The 23679-nt window shown below is 39.2% G+C and overlaps 2 protein-coding genes across 2 annotated transcripts in view; both read left to right on the top strand.

Annotated features, from left to right (window-relative positions):
* chrm2a (cholinergic receptor, muscarinic 2a) overlaps positions 1–23679 on the top strand; it is a 112071-nt gene that overhangs the window by 62615 nt on the left and 25777 nt on the right. The window lies entirely within an intron of this gene.
* LOC118566640 lies at positions 283–5432 on the top strand. The gene is made up of 2 exons (XM_036149387.1): positions 283–1420; positions 5328–5432. The coding sequence occupies exons 1-2, from the start codon at positions 494–496 to the stop codon at positions 5430–5432; spliced, it is 1032 nt and encodes a 343-aa protein (XP_036005280.1). The 5' UTR covers positions 283–493.

Here is a 23679-nt window from a genome sequence, read left to right as displayed (position 1 = left end):
TGAAAATTATTTGTATTCGGTCATCGGACCTAGCTCTGAAGAGGAGAAATTTGACACTGAAACTCCGGCTAACGCTTTGATTGTGCCCCGATCTAAAAACGTTGAGTTTGTTAGTGTCCCTGAAAATGATATGTATGCGGTTGTTGGACCTAGCTCTGAGGAGAAGAAAGTTAACTCTGAAACTCCGGCTAACGCTTTGATTGGGCCCCGATCTGAAAACGTTGAGTTTGTTAGTGTCCCTGAAAATGATATGTATGCGGTCATCAGACCTAGCGCTGAGGAGGAGAAAGTTAACACTGAAACTCCGACTAACGCTTTGACTGTGCCCCGATCTGAAAACATTGAGTTTGTTAGTTTCCCTGAAAATTGTTTGCATTCAGTCATCGGACCTAGCTCTGAGGAGGAGAAAGTTAACACTCAAACTTCGGCTAATGCTTTGACTGTGCACCAATCTGAAAACTTTGCTTTTGCTGCCAGTGTTCCTGAAACCAAAATGACTGGCACTGAAGACGATCAAAGCGATATTGGTAAGAAAGAAATTGTGATGGAAATAAATAAATATGGAGACACAAATCTCCGGGTGAGATATCTGAATGAAACAGGTTGTTGCTACCAAGAAGAAGACGGAGACAATAAAACAAATCAGGATCCTGACCCCACCATGTTCTTTTGCAAATTTCCCAACTATATTGATAACTGTTGGATGAATGCTTCAATACAGAGCATCCTACACCTGACCATAGCCAGGAAGTTTGTGGCTCAGCATCCCAAAGAAATTTTTCGAGCTATGTCAGAAACTCCATTCCTTGCTGACCTTCTCTCTTCTGCCATGCACCACCCAGGGAAAGATTTCTCGACTCAACAAATCTACCAAGTTTTTATGGAAGTAACAGAAATTGTGCCATCACTTGACTTCATAGACGAAAACGACCCAGTATACCTTTTGGATGCTATTTTGCTCTGGTTAAATCCTGGTATCAAGACAGGTTTCAAGTTATATACAGCTAGTAGTTGTGAAACATGTCAGACTGCTTACTTTAACATATGTGAAAAGGGGACCATCTTTCAACTAGAAAGGCCAAAACCATTCGACACTACCACTTCTCTTCTTAACCGTATGGTTGCTAAGTACAAGAAAGACTACTGTTGCACCTGCAGATCCGTCTACAAGAAAAGATTGTTCATCAACGACAATGATGTGATGGTCCTGTACCTGGATTTGTCAATCAGACAGGAGGGTTTAAGATGTCCTCTTATTCCTAGTGCAACCATTGACATTCCTGTAAAAGGTGGAACCCAGTTGTACCGTCTGTCTTCAGTCATTTGCAGCGAAAGACCAGATACTGACCTTCCAGAGACTGACCACTTTTACACATATCTGATGTGTGGCCAAATGGTATATAAAGCTGAAGATACCGAGGTAACAACTTCAAATAGAGACTGTGTAGCAGATATTTGCCACAATGGGTTTATTTACATATACGAGAAGTACACCGAAGGAGATGACAAATATAGTGTTTGGATCAAAGCTACCCCCTGAACAAGGAAATTGCAACCTGAAAGTTAATATGGCAATTTCTGAAGTGCTGAATGAGACAGATTGTTGCTACCAAGAAGAAGAGAGTCAAGCAAAATGTAACCCCGCCATGTTCTCCAACTAAAAACAGACATAGAGAGGAAAAAAGCTAATGTGGCTGCACAATGGGTAGGGCTGTTGCCTTACAGCAGGAAGATTCTTGGTTGGAGTCCAACCCTGGGTCTTTCTGCATGGAGTTTGTGCAAGCGTGGGTTCTCTCCGGGTACTCCGGCTTCCTCCCACAGTCCATAAACATGACTGTTAGGTTAATTGGTCTCTAAATTGTCCTTAGGTGTGAGTGTGTGCGTGAATGGTTGTTTTTCCTGTCTGTCTCTGTGTCACCCTGCGACAGACTGGCGACCTGTCCAGGGTGTACCCCACCTCTTGCCCATTGAAATATAGATAGATAGATAGATAGATAGATAGATAGATAGATAGATAGATAGATAGATAGATAGATAGATAGATAGATAGATAGATAGATCTTTTAGGTTAATTGTGCACATAACATTGTCTTTAGGTGTAAACATACAAATACTTTTTTTCAGTTTTGTAATAATTTGTAATAATAAAAAAAACTATTGCATGAAAAAAAAAAACAAGATGGGAAGTAAACAAAGCTCCTCAGAGCAAACCAATTATTTTGTTTCTTAAATGCAATTTTCCCAAACAATTGTGCTTCAGTAGAGTGGAATTTCTCTTCAACCTGAAATAAATGTATCTGTAAGATTATGTGGCTGACAATAAAAAACTAAATTAACCAAACTTAAATTCTTGCCACTACATAAGAAAGAAGATAAAGAAACATGTGAGTACAAAATTATTCATGTTAAGACTGCCACCCATGTTAAGTTTTGTTTATATAACTAGCTATAACTTCAAAACAGTATTAGAAAAACATAACCTCATATATATCAATTTGATGGGGAAATTTAAAGCTCCTGAGATGAGATATTAAGTGAGATGGGATATTAAACAAACCACAATATCCAGCTTCAAAGCTTCGTTCCTTACTTCATCCCATGTCAGCATACCTTTTATTATAAAAAGCCAACATTTTAAATGAGCAGTAATCCTTTGCAAAATAAAAAATGTTTCCTTTTATACAGATGCAGAAACATTATATTTGACTCTTGTTCAGTTAGCTCTTCCATGTTTAACCTAGCAACATGTCTAACACATTAACCAAGTGTTTTTCTTTTATTATACATTTCTAAAATTTGAATTCAACCCACTGCATTATCTCTACACCCCATGCTATGTCCAACATTGCCTGCCTATACTTGTGCTGATCATCCTCTGAGACTCGAGAGGAAATGATTGGAATTAAAACAGTCACATCTGTCTCTCATTTTATCAATGTCCAGATACTCAACCATCTTAAAAATTCAAACTCTTCAAAGAGATTCGTGACAACCACATAAATGAAAGCCCCTTCTTTCACAGAATTACAATGCATTTACATCACTGACAGACTCTGTTCTCCGTGCCCACAAGTCTTTTCGCGTTAGATCAATGTTTCGACACGAGTACCGACCCACAGAGAGTTGCAGCCAGCCACACTGTGTCCAAGATGTTAAAATTTATGACAGCTCTTACCCCTGTGAGGGTTTCGATTTGACACATCAATAGCAATCAGTAAATTTCGAACAAGAATGAATGAGTGCCCAGTAGGGAGTCAGGAACAAGAAATACAGTCACAATAAGCTCTCTATCAGGACATCCTGTTGCATTTTCTGTGACAAGATTTGTTCTGACAAAAGTCATACAGTAAAGTATAACTTTCAGCGGTCCTCCGTAAGAGAAAGAAAGCAATCCTTAAATATATTTGTAAAATCAAAATCAGCGTGAAATGTCAAAGGTTGCACACAGCATGAAATGAAGTTTCAAAATGCAGCTAATGAGCTCCGTGAAGACAAGGACTGGGTTTGGTTGGGGGAAAGGGATATGTCTCCATTATGAATGTGAGGTGTCAGGTTTTGATTAATGCCTGCCATCGTTATACATTTTAAGTTGAATAAGCAGCTAAACTGTGAGAAATTCCTGGCCACCTTCCCCCATGATAGGGCCCATTTCTCTTCTGAGCATGCAGGTAATACAGAAAGTCCCTGCAGATTTCGATTTTGACATTAAAACCTTTATGTAAATCACACCCATTGTCCTAGAGTCTATTTGACTTCAAATTTTCATGTAATTACAAGCAGTGGGTAAAGGTCAAGACTGAACACAGCCAGCTTGGCATAAGGTATGCAGCTCTAGTCCAAGGTTTAAATAAACTCACCATGGGTCTTGATGTGAACAATTGTGACCGGCCAAAGCAAAACCAGGAACAAGTCTCCCAGGGGCCCTTTTGAGTTATTTTTAGATTCTGAAAGAGTGGAATTGAAGCTTTCCAATGATGTCAAGCTTGTGGAAATCAACAAGGAATTGAAAAAGTTATGACAATTTGAATGTTGGCAATCTGCAAAGAAGATTAGTGAGAAAACAGGCGTCAAAGTTTCTTTAAAATCACCCCCAGCCAGGGGGGTGTTAACAAAAGCTGTTGATTTGAATTACTTTGCATACAGCTCGGTCCATCTTCTTCACACCGAGGGGTTTCTTCATAACTTCAACAAGCATATTTAGCAATGAAACGGAAAGCTATTTTTTTTTTCAGAAATTGATATTTGTTCACATTTTTTTCTCAGTTTGTGCTCTGCCTACTTGTTCCTACTGTTGCTGTGCCAGGTCACAATACAATCTTCTGACCTTTCTAAGTGTCTCAAGACACTTTACAATGTCTGTTCTATCTAATTTGAAGAAATGTCCACATTTGGACATTTAATTGTCAACATGGATGTGACCCGTTAAGAAAATGAATATGTTGCTACCAGCTGAGAGAGTCAGAGAGGGGGTAAAACTTTAGTTGACTGTCGTGTTTCATTAAACATCAAGTCAGCCATATAAGTCTGGACTCTCTATCCATTTTTCTGTCCAAATGTTTTACAGATAAAAAAATTAGCATTTTAACAAACAACATACGCAGATTTACATACATTCAATTGGTTTCAAAAATATTTAATATTCTCAAAGGGAAATTGATAAAAATATTTTATTTGAGAAGATTTCAATGTAAAATAAGTTTAACCTTTTTATACAAATAACTGTGGCGTTAACCCTTAATGGTAAGACCCTGGTGACTGCTGTCGTAGAGTTTGCATCCACTTTTTTTATTTAAACAACTCTGAAAACCCCATGTATGAGATTTAAAAATCAAAAGAAATCATCCAAGATAACAAGAAGACAATCGTGGTATGTCTGCTAATTCTTTGTTTTATTTTATAGTAAGAGGTTTGAACATAAACTAGTACTGGTAATTTGTCTGTTTTAAATAGAAAATAGCAATAAAACAACAAATAGTCCGAATTTGAATGAGAATTCATAGACAAATGTAAAATTCTGTAGGTTATGGCCACAGTCTGGAGGGTCATTCTGAAAATAAGCCCAGTTGGTGTGTTTGGGGGTTTAATTGTGTACGGCTCACCGCAGTTCCCCTCCACTCAATCTCTGCCATACACCTTTCTCATCTTTTCACTGTAAAACCATGAGCGTCATTCAGAGAGCTTGATTTGCTGGTAATCGTGTTAAGCAATCCCAGTACTGCAGCAGCGTATTGTTCAGCAACGTTTTCAAAGACTCTTAGGCTGGCAACATGCCAGATATGATCCTATTCAAGCTTCTTAATATCCTAATTTTTGCTACTTAATGTCAGTTCACCTTGACTTGTCTGAGCGAGTTGACAGTTCGAGTTACATTTCATCGCCTTTTCATCAGCCCAGAACAAGGTATTATGAAAAGTAAGGGCAGCTTTGTTTAACTATATATACAGACATTTTTAAAGAAATTCACACAAAAGGGTGTGCTTTTCTCATTGGTTTAAAGGTGCAATGCATGAAAAAATGGTTTATGTTTGATAGGTCAATTTAAGGTATTATGCATAAAGTTGAGCGAAAAATGATTTCCTACCACTGGCAGATTTAGTTTCCAGTTAATCTTTTAATGTCACCAACATATTTCTCTTGACTGGAAGTTTTATCAACATTTTGGAGTGGCCCAGTCAGTGTCTCAATTGGAACCTGATGTGTTTTGATGGAGCTTAACATTATCCATGGTGCCTTGGAGCTCATCGAGAGCTCAAAAAGAAATTGTCAAAATACCAGCATAAACATGAAAAGGCTGGTCAGCAATTATAGGAAGTGCTTGAGTGATGTAATACAATTCCATAGGATATTGAGAACATCATAATAAAAATCTTTAACAAAATATGAATATAAACTTATTTTATTTTGCATCTAGTTCCCATGTTTTATTTTAAGAGATGACTGTCTAATGTCTTATCAGAAACAAACTTCTTGGCAGAACGATGGCAAAAAAAAACTAAATATGCCGGAGCGTTGGATGATGTGTGACCTAACTGTATCTATTTTAATTGCAGTCTTTAATGTCCGACGAGATATTGACAGAACTTATTGTCCTGCAACTGCATATTCACAATGTACATTTGTGTGAAATTTTGTTGCAAGACATTGTAGATGTATTTAGTTTCCCCTTAAAAGGTACGTTTTTCTAACAAACATGACCAAGCATCAGGTCTAAAGTATTACTTGACACGTCTTTGGAGCATTAAAACTTGGTTTCCTTAAAATACTAGATTCAGATTCCCGCTAACACTTTGATCTTCCAGACCTTACAAGGTAAAATCATGGGGCTGTTTGTGCTTTCAGAGCTTGCAGCAGGGATTGCAGGACCAAGGGGGTGGAACATATAGAATAACTCTGTAGTAGCTGATCAACATGTATAACGTGTGTGAGGAGTTTCCCATATAGCAAACAGGACTGCCCAATAACTGCTGGAGATCGTGGGTATAGACAACGGATGAGCTCTGCATCATAATCCACAAATACAAGTAAGCTTGTTCTGCACCATCTGTAACATGAGCTGTTGCTCAGATTTGCCTGAAATATGCATTTCTTGTGCAGGATGGAAACTGGGGGATCAAAATAATAGTATCTGAGATAAAGTTGCCTTCCTATCATCTCAAACGGATCTTCCTATTCCCCTCTTACCTTTCGGCATTATTGTGCACTTTCATCAACACAACTGTCGCTCACCAGATGTTTTCTCTTTGTGAAACCATTCATTTGATAGATGGTTAAGCATGAATAACCAAGTAGATACAGTTTCTGACCTTCCTGTCTAGTAATAAAATGACTCTTGAGTGTAAAATCAGAAATTAAGAGCCCATGCTTGCGATCACTAGAAATGAGAGGGAACGTGAAAAAAATGTGGACAATTAAACATGTTTCAGTCTCCAACAGGTTTGATGATGGCGGTTGTTAACCTATTAATGCTTAAAGGGGGACACCTGATTGGTGAAGTTATCGCTTTCATAATTGCAGAAAACATTTGTGTTGGTCGGCATGAAGATTCTTGCCTAAGAAAAATTTGTGCATGCTTCTCGGTGCCGTTTGTTGGATTTCTCTTGCAGTTTTGCAAGTCTGAAACGAGTAAGAATGCTGCTGCAATTAGATGTGATCAACGTCGCCCTGCTCGGCCATTTCTCCCAGGCTTCCTCCCGTCTCTTTGCCTCAGCATAATGTGAATTACGGTTTCCCTGGCCATTATCCTTACAGTCCCATTCGTCTCGGCCAATTTAAGGCCAAACAAAGAGAAGAATCTCCTATCTAATCAATATTCCAAGAGAGGCACAGAGTGCTGTCACATGTACGCATCTCAGACATTCATCAGAATAACCTAGCCTGACTTTGTCCCGTTTCCTTCAGAGGAATTGGACATGATCATCACTTCATCACCTTTAATTTCCATTTTCAGTATCTAATTCTTATGGTATTTAATAAGCTAGGGTTTAAACTTTTTCTTTTTTTTTTTTTTTGATAATGTGATTGTTGAGTTCAGAGTTTAAAGTGGAAGCCAGAATTATTGCTTGGTTTCATTACACCGCCAGCTTTCACTTCAGCTAAAATTACAACCCCCATTATAAACCGTGATTACGCTCCTGTCAACAGGCCAAGAGTGGAGCTTATTTCTCATCACTTTGTGTTAGCAAAAGTTCAGACAATGAACATTTCACTGTCATCCAGCTTCTGTTTAAAAACACGAGGTCCTCCTTTCCTTCCTCTTAGCTGTCTGTGGGGTGAATAAATCAAATGACAAGCTGATTGGCGACTTTAATCATTCTCTTGCTGTCAAATGAGTATCAGAGACCACAGACAGAATCATAACACCAGAACCAGAGTGTAATTGCAAATTACGGCCCTAAATGGAACTCCAAAATTGCCTTCTGTCTGTGACAAAATACCACCAAAGGGGACAAAATGTTATTAGCAGTAATACATCATTTAAGCATATTATATTCCTTCTGTGAATGCAGGTCTGATACAAAGGTTAGGAGGAAATATTTGCTGGGAGAGAGACCTCATGCTGTGTTTAACCTATGTGCACATACAATAATTTAAATAAGAAACTAGGGATAACCTCTGCTACTATATTTGCTCCAGGTTTTTGCACGAGCTCTCGGTCTCCTTTCAACATCAGATGCATGACACAGATTGCCCTCGGCTCAAACGCAGCAGGTGCATACGTGATCAAAGCGAAATATGTTATTAATGTACTGTTGCAAAATCGGTTTTAAGCATCACGCTTTACCATCTTTTAATACTAGATTGCATCCAGTTCATGGTTAAAGCTGAGAAGACCCCATTTTGGTTTCTTGGATATTGCAATGAGTTCACTGTTCTCTAATAGTGTCCTCAGTCTACAGATCTCAATGCAACGGAGCACATTTTGGGACGTGATTGAATGTGCAAATTACACAGTTGCTGCAACTGCGTGATGTCATCATGTCTTTATGTTCAAAAACCTCAGATGATTTTTTTTCCCCCCTACACTTAGCTGAGTCTATGTCATGCAGAATTGTGGCATTTCTGCAACATTGTACCAGCAAGCTGTATCTAGTAGAGTAGCCAACATAGCTTCAATGCACAGAAGTGCATGGAGCAGAAATAATATCCAATTGTAGAGAAACAGATTAATGCGATTTAGGGGCTCTCCTAATTAAACAGATAGTTTTTATTAACATGTGTTTCATCTGCACATCTCGTCTCCATGCAAATAAAGATTTTGGTGTTAAAGGTTAACAACCTCTGTCGTGGTGTATCCACATGACCTTGATTTCCAGAGATTATTGGCATTAGGTCCACATTATGCATGCTCTCTATCAGTCTTTGTACAAGAATTCACAACAGTGGCATCTTTTTTTTTTGTTGTTGCTTTTTTCTGGGTGTTTTATTTATTAAACTCTACATATAAGCTCAACAAGCTTATTTCACAGAGAGCCAAAACAGTTTCATAGCAGGGTCGCTGAAAATCTTAAGCCAAGAACTGCTTTAGCCACACTCTTCTTTTGGATGTGTTGGTCATTAATAATGGTGCTGACTTTTTCAATAGACACAAGAAAAATACTATTTTTGAAACTACATGCCACGTAGTGTAGCCTTCATTATGGGAGGTGGGTGTGTTTCTGATTCACGGGATGAATGGGGAAAGGAAACCGACAAAGTGAAGAACTGAGAATAGTTTCGAGAGAAAAAGACAAATCAGCGAGGATGGAGTTAGACATAACTTTTTAAGCTGGGAACATTTTTTTTGAAAGAAACTGCATACAGTATGTTCATGAACTTCAGCTAGAAAAGCTTCATCTTGATTCCATCATTATCAAACTTAGGAACATGGTCTATTCAGGTTAGAAAACTTGCTACCCCTAAAAATTCTACCTGTTACATGCAATTATCTCTTCTTTTCTTAGTGTGCATAGAATATGATGACTTTAGACAGAAATACATATCAGTTGGATCGTACGTCCAGATGCCTTCTGACCCTTGTCCTCGGACCAACCAGAGAAGAACAACTGAAGATAATAGTAAAGCAAACCTACATTGCTAACTTCGGAATGGCATCTCACTGAAATCCCTCTTTGCTATACAAACTTTTAATCATATCTGAATTTATTCTTCAGAACCAAGTACAGACAGGAAACTTCTAGGGGGAGAAAAAGCTCTCTTTGAATGAAGGGGAAAAGAGAATGCACCGAGGAGCGCTCTGCTAAGTCTGTGCAATGACCCATTACTAAAGTTTGGCCTCACTTGCTGCACAATGCAGCCCTTACTGTCTTAGAAGCACAATGCTGCTTCGTTTATGACCGTAGGGGTCACAGATAACAGCCCCTTCAGGACTGTTTCTGAGATCTGCCCGGTGCTCACAGACCATGCGGTTGTTCATTTCACTTTCCTGCTAACACAGAGGGCAGTGATTTGACTTGCATAATGAGGCTCTACATATTGCTCTGGCTCTTAGCTAAAAGGACTCTTAAAAAAAAAAAAAAAAAAAAAAAAAACTTCCTTGCAAAGTTTGCACAAGTCCCTCTTTAAGAACATCTCTTTGGATGCACAAGAGGACGACAGCCTCCAGCATTCGATGCAGCTGCTAATCTGGGGCTGTAAATCAAATTGGCAGAGCCACTCCCTCTCATCCTCAGTCCCACATAAAAGCAGCATAGCTGAGTGAAGCATATTGATGCCAACCCCTGGAGTGTGGTAACAGTCGTCCAACTGGACCAACGCCTAGCAGTGCTTCTGGTCGCTTCCTGCGATCGCCGGCACAGAGGGCTTAGCAGCGGCTCATCAAACCCACTGCGCCGTGAAAGGATGACAGCGTGAGGCCGGTAGATTAAAGCCACTCAGTGCTCTGACATTGCAAAAGAAGACTAAACGCGCACCACAACAGAAGATTTGACAAAAGTCATATTTCTGGGACACGGCCAGTCGTTTTTTTTTGCCCGAATGAACTGAAAAAAGAAAGAAGAAAATAGAAATATACTCTTCCCCAAACACTAAGCTCTGGTTCACATTTGGTCAGCGGAAGCACTCCCCGTTTATTGGACATCCAGAACGGCAGCGTTCTGCAATAAACGTTCAACATTTTTAACTTTCCCCCATTTTGACTGATTACAACAATAAAACGTTCGGTTATGCAGATTATAACAACTTTTCCCACAATTTAAGCTTTTCCCATCACTGCTGATGAAAAGTAATCCCACAGCATGATGCTGCCGCCACCTCTTTTTTTTTTGGATAAAAAAAAGTTAAACTTTTTCTGAGCAGAACCATCAATGCTTGTTGATGATTGTTACATGCCACACATGTAAACCGCAAACAGCATTTCCTGTGGATTCTTCTCCCATAATGGCTTTCTTCTTGCTCCATTTCTATAAAGGGTAAATTAATGGAGTTTTTGATTAATAGTTGTGTAGTCATCAGATCCTCACACCATCGCTGCAGCTGTTTTTTTTGTACCATGTGAATGGAGCTGAATACAAATGCACATCGTTAATAACGCTTTAACGGCTTGAAAACCATGAATCATCCACTTCACAAGTATGTCCAAATTTTGTCCATACCCTAAAACCGCGATACATCGAACTTTGTAGTTGTAGCGTGTCAAAAATGTGAAAAAGCTTAAGTGGCATGAAAAAAAAAAAAAACTTTAATAATCAGGCTACATTTAAACCACAGCCTTGTCCTTAAGAGTAACAAGACGGATTGCATTAGCAAAGTGCACCCGAGAGCGGGAGCAGAAGCAGCTAATCAGTTACACGACAGAGCTGCAACCTTTTCAGTGAATACTTGTATCCTTTCACAGCTCTTCTGTGCTGGCAAGCTCCACTGCGTCGCGCCGACTCATATGGGAGTAAACAGATCAATAGTCTCACCTGAGACGTGGATGCTCACCTTCTCCTAACAGCGGTGATCAAGCAGTATCTGTAAATCCCCTCCTTCCAGCCGGAGCCATAATAACGCTAATGGGCAGCAATGGTCCCAAGTGACCCTTTATTACGCTGATTAATCCAGGAACCTCAAATATAATGTTCTAATCGGATTAAGCGATGGACGCTGATGAGTGGGAGAGGGGCAGGGAGGGAGCCAGCGAGACGAAATCGGTTTTCGTTGCTTGTGATTCTCACAGCGTATATTAGAGAGATCTTGATGTCCGGCCATTTTAATAGTCAAGAAACTTGTTTTTGAAAGAGCACTTTCAAAGTTTCGATGTCATGGTCCATAGCTATAGGGGCATTTATAAAAGATTGTCTGGTGCACCAAAATATAGGCCAAAAGGTCTGACAGTTTAATTTTGCATCGCTTTCAAAGAGTCATTTTCACTTTCAAACCAAAAGAAATACAAAATAATGCACCTATAACATTTATGTGATGCAGACCAGCCCAAAAATATATATATAAAAATAAAAAAAATCAATCCTCTCCCCAGAGATGGAAGCTGCATTGATGGTTGCCATCCTCCCCCCACGCCTTGCTGTGAGGTAAGAGTGCCACTTTTGTGTGTATGTGTGCAGAGATCTCACTTCATATAACAGTGCACCGCAGGGGAGCCATGGGAAATCACACAGAGACACGGAAAGAGAATAAACAAACAAATCAAAAGCATTAAACCAAGCAAACACAACTTAGGAGGCTTTTTTAGGGACCGTTAAACCTCCATTATCCACCTGAAATTAAATCTCTCTTTCAGTCGACTCCTTCCCAGGTTCCAGGAGGTGTCACGAGCACAGGTTTCAAATTACAATGTGGCTACAGAGTAAAGTATCAGCATCAATCTTATTGTCTTTTGCTAAATCCTGGTTTTATTTTTAAAATAACACAGAAAAGGTGTGGTAAAAAAATTGCTCTTTTTTCGTCCATTCTCACACCAGTTCCTGTTATTGTCAAAAAAAAGAAACACATACTATGCAAATAATGTGTTTGTTCTGGTTGAAAACAAAATAATGTTGTATTAAAAGTCACATAAGTGTTTTTATTCCCCTCATTGTTAGATATAAAATCGAAAAATGCACCCACACCAACATTAATATGTCTTTAATCCAATGGAGAAGTCCAGATTATAATATAATGGTTTGGTAAACCTCTGACTAATTCCCATTTATTTAAAATGGAGGTACACCTGTTGATGTATTTTTAAAGCCACAGCTCAAACACCCTTCTACCCTGCAGGAAGTCATGGAATAAAACATAAAATAATCAATATTTACCAAGATATCAGGAAAATAATTGTCGACCTCCACAAACAGCCTGGTTAGGGTTTGAAACAACTTTCAGATCCGTGAACGTGACACCTTATGTACAACAATATTCCATGCATAACTTTATATGGTGTAGCTTATATTTATGTGATGCTTCATTGCACTATTTTAAGCCCATTTTGGTAGGGGGTGTCATGGTAGTGCATTTGTCAGCAGGGACCTTCTTCATTAAGTCTGTATATTGTGCCAAAGCATGAGTTAGTTCTCCCATTGACCGCAGGTTTACATGAGTTTATATCAGTTTTTTAAAATAACACTGTTTGACTAGAATAGTTTGCCTCAAGATTAATACATGCAAGGATCAAATATTTGTTTATATATATAAAAAAAAAGTTCTTACTGACTTTGCCTTTGCTGCAGCTAAAGATTGCAGATAATAGTAATATTATATATTAAAAGGACTAATATAATCCTTTTGGCTCATATTAGAGTTCAGAGCATTATTTTTAAACTATATTCTCCAAATTTCTTTCCAAATGTAAGCTGTTGCCCTTAAACCTGACCCGAGTGTTAAAATATTCTATTTGAGTAGACGTCAATGTTTAAATCATTCAAGTATGATTCGCCTTCTGTTTAACTCGCCGCTAAATATTTTATCAGACCGTCTGCAGACAGATACCGAGTTCTGGCTCGATCCATTCCGCCACCCCGCCGCGGAATGTGTTTGAAAAAGAAACACTTGTGTCAAAAATCCTCCAAGATTTTAGGCCTGAGTGACACGCAGCATCTGCAGCATATATGAGGTTTTTGTTCTTTGTGAAAGTGGAGCCATGGCTGAGTAGCTCAGGTGCGTTTATGTCGCCGGGCGCTTTCATGTTCAGCCGGGTTATCTAATGACTGAGTGGCTGCAGCTGTGCAGCGCTGGGTGGGATCACATCAGATGTACGTCGCACACGGAAAAAGCTTGGAAGACGTGACTAATTTAAACCTTACTGTATAAAGCGTACCTTAAACAATTCAGTTTTTTTTTACCCCCCTCTTCTCTGTTATTGTTAGAGCGTTTTACCCTAAAATTATATTTTTCCATTGACTTTACAAGAGCTCTCCAGAAACTCCAGGCACCGTGAGATTCAGCCGGAAACCGGAGTGCTGCGCAGATCTGGTATTCTACGATGACATTTCAAATGAATGGATGCAAGATGACCATAGAAAATGTGAAGGTTATTCTAAAAATAAATAAGAAAAGCCCTCAATCCTTTTCAGATCATGGAAAATGGACCAAATGCCAAAGATCACCATGCTCTAATATTTCACGTCGTGACTCAGAATCCAGTCAAATGTAGTTTAGTTCTGATTGTACGAGTAGGAATATATGCCACATATTTAGGAAATCAATGCAAGGCGGTACTAGGCACTCATTTAAGAAGTTGGGATCCATTGCTGTGAAAGGATTTACTGGGGCACAAATATTGCTGAAATACTTCAGTAAAACTCAATTCGGTGCAACAGTCACTTTCTCGGAGTTTCATCATTTCTTGCTGCTAACAACTTTTCTCTTTTCAACCTAATAAAGAAATGGCTGATAATTATTAAATGTAACAGGCTGCAACACTGACCCAATTACATTTTAGTCTGCTTTCTAAAACCTTTTCAGTTCCTCCTCATCGGTAGATTAAATGCAAGTAGTGCACAACAAGACAAGAGGACAAACTAAAATAGTTTGACTTGGAATGCCATAAAGTGCAGGAAGTAAGATCCATGAGTGGTAATAATGGCAGACAGTTTTTCTGAGACTGCTTCTACTTCTCTGCGCTTACCTTTTCAATATGATCCACACAGTGATTGCAGCGCTATGATGAGCTGACGCAGACTTGAATCTATTCTCCAGATTCACTTTGATCAATTATCTTTGCGTGTGTGTGTGTGTGTGTGTGTGTGTGTGTGTGTGTGTGTGTGTGTGTGTGTGTGTGTGTGTGTGTGTGTGTGAGAGAGAGAGAAAGAGACTGGTAGCTGCCTGAATGTGAAATACCACAAAGGGAATGAAAATGAGCCTATTTCCTGTAAATTACTGACCATGAAATAAAAAAAAAAGGTGAGACGAGCTCACAGAAGTTCATCTGAATTTTTTATTGTCGCTGTCAAACTCGGACGCTGAAATACTCAGAGCTAGAGCCGAGTCTTTGTCTGGAAAATGGTTTTAGCGTCACATTTATTCCATAAAAGCAGAAAAAGTATGCAATGTATGCCTTCTTTTCACACTGTTAGGATAGTTAGTATTAATCCAGAGGTTCTTAAGGCTGGATTTCTATGGGATAACCCCCCAACAATTTCTGTTTACTTTTGCTGAAGTAAAATGACATTCTAGGGTTAAATGTGTAGTAAATTTGCACCAGTCCTTACAATCAAATTTAAACCCCAACAATCATAAACTCCTCTTTACTTGTTTACTTAGAATGGAACGACGGCTCTTCTTTTACGACACAAAGCAAAAAATTAAAGTTATCAAGAACCTTTAGATCTGAAAAGACAAGAAGAGTATTTGTTGGTCCAACGCTACATTTTATGCACCGCTTACAATTTTGAGGGGGGGAGATGGGAGAGGGGAAAATTTAATATTCTGACGTTAGGAACCGCCAGGAAACTCTGCCAGCAACCCAGAGGGTCGGCTTATACCGCATCAGCATCTGTTCAGGAAGAAAACGGGAACGTTCCTCTTGGGCTATAGGTACAAGCTTCAGTGTTAGTTGCTCACAGGACTCGCTGTATCCAGCAAAGGAGCTCAGATTCCCCCCCATTTCATACTCCTTACATTGGCTTCCAGTAGATTTTAGGTTTAGTCTTCAAGTATATACCTCAGCAAACAGAGCAGTAAACAGGCAGGCCACAGATGATTTCTCTCAGCCTCTCTCTGAATGCACTGCCACCCACCGTCTTGGCTCAGAAGCTAAAATTTGCAAACTGTGCTCCACACGCACACACGCACAATTATAAGCTGATCAGTGACACCAAGTGATTAAAACCTTGTTGAAAATCGTATTGACCAGCAATTTCAAACGACCTGTGTATTTTTATTATGTTCATCTTTTGACTGGCTGGTATGACACTTATTTTAATAGTTATTGTAGTCACTTTCAGTACAGCACTGTCAAAAACACTCATTGAACAAACTTTACAGACTTGCTGTACCCCCAGGGATGTACAAGCTCCCTTTGAACTGTCACTTTGGTTTAGTAGAGAACAGCTTCAGGCATCCACCAAGGTCACTTTTACACAGTGTTCTCATTTTTTAATAAATTAGAATAACACTGAAAAGTTTGCTTATTTCAGCAACTTAGTCCACTAAGTGAAACACATCACGTAGATTAATTACACAGAGTAATATTTTTAAACCTTAATGTCAATTATGACGATGGAAACATTAGAATAGAACATTAGAATATCACATCAAACCCAAAACCCCAACATTTTTCTTACAGGAAAAGGATGTTTAACACCTGCTTGAATTTTAATCTGACATAAGATTCTTATTGGAAGGCATATTCTAATGTATTGAACTAGATTGTGTATTCCTTTTTTTCTGCTTTGAATGAGGGTTTTGTGCTGCCCATATTAATATTGATAATTGTTTTATAAATGAGATGGAGCAGAACAGATATATATATATATATATATATATATATATATATATATATATATATATATATATATATATATATATATATGGAGTAATTTATCACTTTCTGCAGTTTTAATGTCATTCACTGAAGCCTCAGACCCCAGAGTGTAAACTGGTGTATGCGGCGAAACCAGTATTTGAACCAACACTTAGTTAGTCAAGGACTGGGCCCAGGGAAAACACAGGAAAAACAAAGAGAAGTCGCTGGAGCAAACAACACATGCAGGAGGGGAAACCAGACCAGCCCGCCCGGCAGAGAGTGGCCGGGATATGTAGGCAGAGCGACAGGTGAGCAGAACTGACTAATTAGTGGCGGTAGCAGGTGGAACCAATTAAGGTGACTGAGCTGATTGGATAACGGCTGGTGGCTGAGAGGGGGGAAACATATTCAGTCCAGAATAGTCCAAAAACAAGACAAACAAAAAGCTAATCATGACACGGAGAATGTGAACTTTTTTGCTTGTACTTCTTATACAATTAGCTTTTTTTAAGAAAAGTACCTTAACAGCAAAAACGCTATCATGAAAGGCTATTTTAGTAAATAGATACAGCAAATACAAATGTCCCGCAGAACACTGGTCTGAATAAAATTTATAAATAAAAAAGTGAATGAAAAAAAAAGAGACATTTCATAGATTTAATCCTAATTTGTTGCTGGCACAATGCATTGAACTGATTGACCTCTGGATTTGCGCAGTCTTCCCTTCTTTTATTTGTTGTTCAAAAGTTGATCAGAGGATTCATCTTATGTAAAGGAAACCTCATGACGATTGAAAATGCCTCTGTAAGGTACAGTCACATTCGTCTGGAGTCTTATTTTGGGATAGAGGCAAGCTTTCACATCAGATTACAACCAGAAGTGTGTTTCTGATGAGCTTTAAATTCTTTCTGACATAATCATGGCCATACATGGTCTAAATCTACAAAGTTCATATTCTATATAAATGACAATAATTACATCTGCAAATGCCTTGCTCTTTGAAAAGCTTTTCTTTTCCTGCTGGCTGGAAACAACAATGATTGTCAAACTGTGTTTAATTTTCTATTTTTTTTTTTTTTTTTTTTTTTTTTTTTTTTTTTTTTTTGCAAATAATCCCTTTAATATATCCTCACCAGCTTCATTAACTTGGACATGTCCAATCAAGATAAGGAGAATTACTCTGTGGGATCAAACCAAACAAGAGTGTTGCAAACAAAGTCCTTCTTTTTGCAATTTAGTTATCTGTGCATAAGCTTAGAAATTAGCAATTATATTTTAATGACTATGGAAAGCTTTAAGGTTTAACAGAAAATCCAGACAAGATTAAATTTAAAGGAGTAATATGATTTGTCATATTTTAATAGCAATATTAAATGTGGGTTGCTAGAAGGGGATTATGGCAGATTAGGAGAAGGTGTTGTTATTGGCAGAATGAGTGCTGAAAAAACAAAATAGGTGTTTTGGAGCCTAATGACTTAGTACGCACGAGTTATGTCAACATGCCGGCACACCATTCATTTGCTGGAGTTTATGTAGTTTAGGATTTTAGCAACTTCTGAACAGAATAGTAGCAGCAATAAACATTTTCAGGTTGTTTTTTTTTAAGCACAGAAGGGAATAAAGAGCAAATTTAGCCTTTTTTGGTTGACAAACAGATGTTTAATGAACACATGATATTATCAGATTTCAAAAGCCCAAAACAGCAAGATGTTTAAATTATCTTAATTTCCATGTAGATAATATGTAACTGTTAAGCAATGATGCTGTCATAGCCCCTAGTTTTACAATATTTCAGTGACTGAGGAATGCTGCCCCTAACGAGCCTGGGATAATTCTGGTTTACAGACATTTCGAAAAACAACACAACGTTAATCCACCTTAATCTTGGCGTTATGGTCATGCATTGTGTATGCAAATTCATTTAAGGAGGAGAAAGTTGGTGTAAAGTGCTTTGTTTGGATTGCTAATCATCTGCGGGGTGCTGTATTTTGCATAAATAGGCACTTCTTCTTTGTTTTCGTGATAATCACAAACATGCTCCCTGCATAACTCGGGTGTGTTTGAACACGACTACTAGTGGCATTGTTTTTAGCCTAGATCTATGGGCAGAGGAAGGTTAACTTGTGGGTTCAGCTGGTGTTTATGTGCAGCCGACGTAAAACGGTGGTTTCCCTGCGATCGTGTTGTCTACAGATGAGGAATCAGGATGATTGTAGCTGAAGAATCAAAATCTAATGCGACAACCAAAGCACCATGTTTGCTCCTTTCATTGTGTTGACATAAAGTCTACAGAAGAGGAAAATGCCAATGTCAGGCAGGGGTTTCGGTGTGAATGACTGCTAGAGGCAAACAAAAATATATATTTTAAAAGGAAAAACAGCACTGTTAAGACCAGATGTGGTCTTGGGAATAATAGGTAATGGTATTATTTCCTTTAATATTAGTGTTTTAGGTATAACATAACTCATCAGTACATCACATCCCAGTCTTAAGCGTAGTAAATGCCTGATCCATATCAAAATAAGTTATATACCCCCTCCTTTTTTTTTCAATGGAGCAAAGGCGTTGACAGAGCAATACATATTCTGGAATCTGGAATCAGAGGTGTTTTTCTTCTAGTTGTTCTCCATATTTGTATTATGTTATTTCTTCTTCTTTTACTTTTTGAAATATGAAGTTCTAGATATTTACCTGCCAGACACCATATGTGTACATGTGCGAATGCTGGTTCAAAAGCATCATGATTTATAGAATTACATAGGTTTCTTAGGGCAAAACCTTATAATTAAATGGAAAAGGCCTAGAAACCATAAACACAATATGTCTCTTACTATCAGTCTATTGTAATCTTAATGCTTAAAAAGGAAACATGCCCATGTCGGGTTCCCAAACAGAATCTACTCCAGGCTCCTGCTGTCTCCTAAATCCTGCCCTGCTGGTCTTTTTCACCAGTGGCACAACAGTTTAAGCTGAAAGCCTTAAACTGTTTCATTTATGAATACAGTTTGTCCAATTTTGACGCTGGTGACTACATTAAAAGTTGTTTTACTGTTCTGAGAAGGTGATGAAAAGCAGGGAAAAATACAGCAAAGGAAAATTTATTGTGGAAGACGATGCACAACTTTGGCTTCAAGAAAAATATAGTTTGTATTTTTGTGGGTTTTAAGTCAAGGGCTAAAAATTGCTTTCATTTGTATTGAGACATTAAATTTTGACTTCTTATTACCAGGAAGTTGTCTTATACAAAGGGGATTTCAGATCCCGTGTCATGTAAGCTATTATTAAAATAATAGAAAAAGCTTTTCCATTTTGAAGTTTTCTGCCACCAAAGTATATTTTCCATTTTTTTTATTTTTCAGTCTGTTTCATATGTTATCTATTTGTATTATATTGGGTAAACGTTGGCCAAAGATTTGTCGTTTCCAAAGTTTTTGGCTGCAGGCAACAGATATGAAATTCTAGGAATTACGAAGTCGGAAATTACCGATTTCTCTCGGTTCTCTCCTTTTCGTGAGCTGATATCAACCAAATAGCCATTATTGTGTCAGGTCTGCTAATGAACGCTTAGATGAGGGGATCTGATTTGCTCAAGGCACCGTGTTTTCGTGAGATGCGGGGTTAGGTGTGCTGTTTCTGCTGAGCCGCATGAGAAACACCAATTAGCCACGTTTTAATGGCAGAGAGAATAGCTTTTGAGAACAAAAGTCCAGCGGCATGCTTTCCACGAAAAATCAAGCTGTCAGTCAGGGCCCATGGGTATAAAATGCTGAAAGTACAGGGAGGACATACTAAACAGGGCTAATTACATAGCTGACATTTCTTCCTTTCAAGCATCCTTTGCAACGCATATTTTTCCTCATCCCTTTTCCTCAAGACATCCATAATATTGTTTTTGGTCAGATTTGCATGAAATCAGTGATTAGATTCAGCAAGCAATGCAGAGTCCAGGCTGCTACCCCCCCCCCCCCCCCCCTGAAAACAGCGCCAAAGACATCAACGTACAATCAATCCTACGTCAAGACCTACTAACTTTCTTCCCTCGTGAGTCTTCTCTTTAAAACAAAATGGAAATCTTTGACAGCAGGCCAGCTGCACTTTCTGTAGCCCTTTCTTTAGATAATGACATGCTCAGATCATTAGTTATTCTTTTAAACCTCACAGACATAATTTCACTGAGCAGCTACAATCATGACTGATGATTCCAGGCTGGACAACCTCTTAAAGTCATGCAAATGAAAGACTCAGGCAGTAGTATTTAATATACAGCATGTCTGATGGATGTCAGTGGTATAGAATAAATAAGTGAATGGAGGATTATTATGATTTCATTTCGATAGACAATGAGTCCATACATTGTTTCCTGCTTATCCAAGATAGAGTCGTAGTTCCAACAGATCTTGGAGTTAGGGGTTATTTGACGACTCGAGCTCCTCCACTTGAGGGATAGACTGTCTCCAACACCGAGGAAGCAATCTTTGACTGTGGCTTGAGATTTAGTCCATTAATACCACAAACAAGGGGCAGCCCTGGCAGAGTCCAACCTAAACTGGGGAAAGGCTTGAATTTCTGCCTGGAATGTGGAAACTGGCCCCTGCTGACAGGCTGGTCTTGTCGAGGAGCTGTAGTTGGGAAACCCATTGCTGTAGCGTTTAGTCGGCCAGATAGTCTATAATTTGCAACAGACTGGATCTGTTTGTTGTGGCTGAAGCTTGCATATCAGACGTTTACTAAGTTTGAGCAAAATATTTGCAAGTACCAGATATCAAATGTGAAAATCTTTGCTGGGTGTTTTTGGCATTTTAATTATAAATTATTATTTTTTTGCATAGTTCTTTAAGACAAATTTATTGGAGTAAATCTGATCAAATTGAGCCCTAAATTTTCCTTTTACACAGAAAACACACATTTTCCTAAGACTGACTTTTCATGTAAACCAAAGTGGGTGGACTGTGAACTCTTTTACTATTTACAAACCATGAACCCCGCCTGAAGGACAAAAGGAAAACATAAAATACACTACAGCCCTCTAGACGCAAATACGCGTCCTGCATTTAATAACCTAAATCACATCCACTGATTTAGCAAGGCTTTCTCCCATTTTACATATATGGAGAGCTGTTAGGTTTGGTCTCGCATGGCAGGAAGGAATCACTGTGTGTGTGGTATAACACAGGTTCTCTACTTTCCTGCAACGGCAACAGGAGTGGAGAAAGCGGAGAAAGAGTCAAATCAACCGAAATAGTCTTGTCCCCTGTCTCCACTTCTGTCACTCACCCCCAATACCACTGCAGTCTCTGTGCAGGCAGAGAGAAGCGGTGCTTTTTTTGTCTTTATTGATGCCAGCAGAGGTAGAATAGAATGGAGTCCAGCGGTTAGGGACGCTGTAAAGGGGGCTGATGAAGTGTAGCACCATCAGAAAAAACAGTTGAGCGTTCTCCATCTTGTTCTGCAGACGAGTGGCAGGATCCAGATACAGCAACTCAGTGTGCAATCTTTCAATGTCGCCAACTTTAGGACCGGAGGTATACTGCAGTTTTCCTTACAACTTCCCCATACGTCCATGGGCTGATTTCCATACATGGACCCTAGCAAATGGAGATGCGTCAAATATAAAAGCTGCAGGCTTTGGTATCCTGAGGCTTGCAATGGAAAAGGAGCTAAAGACGTATTGGTCTTAAAAGTAACTCTGGTACCGTGTGGACCCGCTGCACCTTCCACAGTCTCCGCTGTTCTGCAAAGGTAGAGATTGGGTTTGCTGTTCACAAAGCAACACCGTTCCCTCTGAATCTGCTGCATTGTCTTGTAGGAACAGGGATGTATCTGGTCGGTGGCTCTCAAAGACTGGAGTTGCAGCCCACAGTTTTCCCAGACAGGCTAAGAGGTGTGATCCCTAAAGAGTTGAAAAAGTTTCAAGTGCCCTTTTTTTTTAAATATTCCTTTGGTCTGCCATTTTTGTATATGCTGGTCTAGAATCAAGAAAATGATGTGAATAGCTGTGTAGACCCTCTGTAGCGAGGGTACTAGGGAGAGACAAGAGATAAAATATCACAAGTCAGATATTATATCACATTCAGCTCTAATCCCTTTTCATCAGCACTTAAATGAAAGAAGCTGACATGCTCATCTAATCAGGAAAGCCACATAAGTGGATCCTGTTAAAATTCCCTGTCTCTATAACAGCCTGGTTTGACAGGCTGTCAAGTTTGAACACTACCAGTTTTGGTCATGGCACATCTGTTACTGGGATCAAGGTTGACTTCCATGGATTTTCATCTGTCAGCTTTATTTTGAGCGACACCATGAGGCTTCAGAACTCCGATTACTGCCTGGGATGCTGATGGCCACTTGTGACTGGCTCTGGCACATTGCATCCCTGTCTCATCTGACAGAGCTGAAGTTGCTTCTTTTACGGGCAAGTGGAAAAACCCGAAAGTCTTCATAGATCAGTGGTTCGAGGAGTGCAAGTCCCATAACACCCCACCGAATTTGACAGTTTGTTATAGTGCTGCGGCTCTTGGCTCAGTGCAACATTTCAAAAACACTGGAAACCGGAGTGATACTCCGCTCTCATTTAATCTCTTATGCCCAAATGAATGCATATGTGTATGTAAATGGCATAATGTGAAAACCTAAACCATCGGCTGTGAATGTAACAACCCGTCCAAGGGCGACATTGCTCTGCTTTTTTATTGATGAATTCTGAATCACAGAGGAAAGAGGTACGGAACGGGGAATGGAGGAAGGAGAGGGCAGAGAAATACAGAAACAATGAAGTGGAACAAATCCAACAGGCACAAGGCTTTATCTCATTCCCTCCGCTTTCTCTGCCTTCTTTTTTTTTTCATTTTCGCTATCTTTCCTTATCTTAATGAGCACCACAGCTTTCTATCTAGGGATGGTGCCAGTGTGATACATCACAGGCAGGACACATACCGAGGAGCGAGGACAGGACAGTAGAAGGGTGACAGTGATGCTGCCAGGGCGATTAAGAGTGCTTAGATAGGCCCGGCAATTCAGAGTGTGGGCAAAAGAGCCCCATCATGCTTAGGAAAATGGCAGAGGTGGACGCTCTCTCTTGTCCTCAGTGGAAAATGGCAAAGATGCAGAGTGTGTGCATGCTCAGAGAATCAATTTTAAAAAGAAAAGACGGAATAAAAATGAGAAGGCAGATGAGGCGTTGCATAAAAAAAACAGAGACTAATTCCTACTGTAAAACCACCGCATACATCTGTTGAAGGAGATGAATTAGCTCACTGAAACATGCTAGAAAAGTTGCCTCTGCAGAAATTTATGTGCTG

This window comes from Fundulus heteroclitus, chromosome 17 (assembly GCF_011125445.2).
Source record: "Fundulus heteroclitus isolate FHET01 chromosome 17, MU-UCD_Fhet_4.1, whole genome shotgun sequence".
Lineage (NCBI taxonomy): Eukaryota > Metazoa > Chordata > Actinopteri > Cyprinodontiformes > Fundulidae > Fundulus > Fundulus heteroclitus.
Note: the sequence above shows the minus strand (reverse complement) of the source record. Positions and strands in the feature narration are given on the sequence as shown.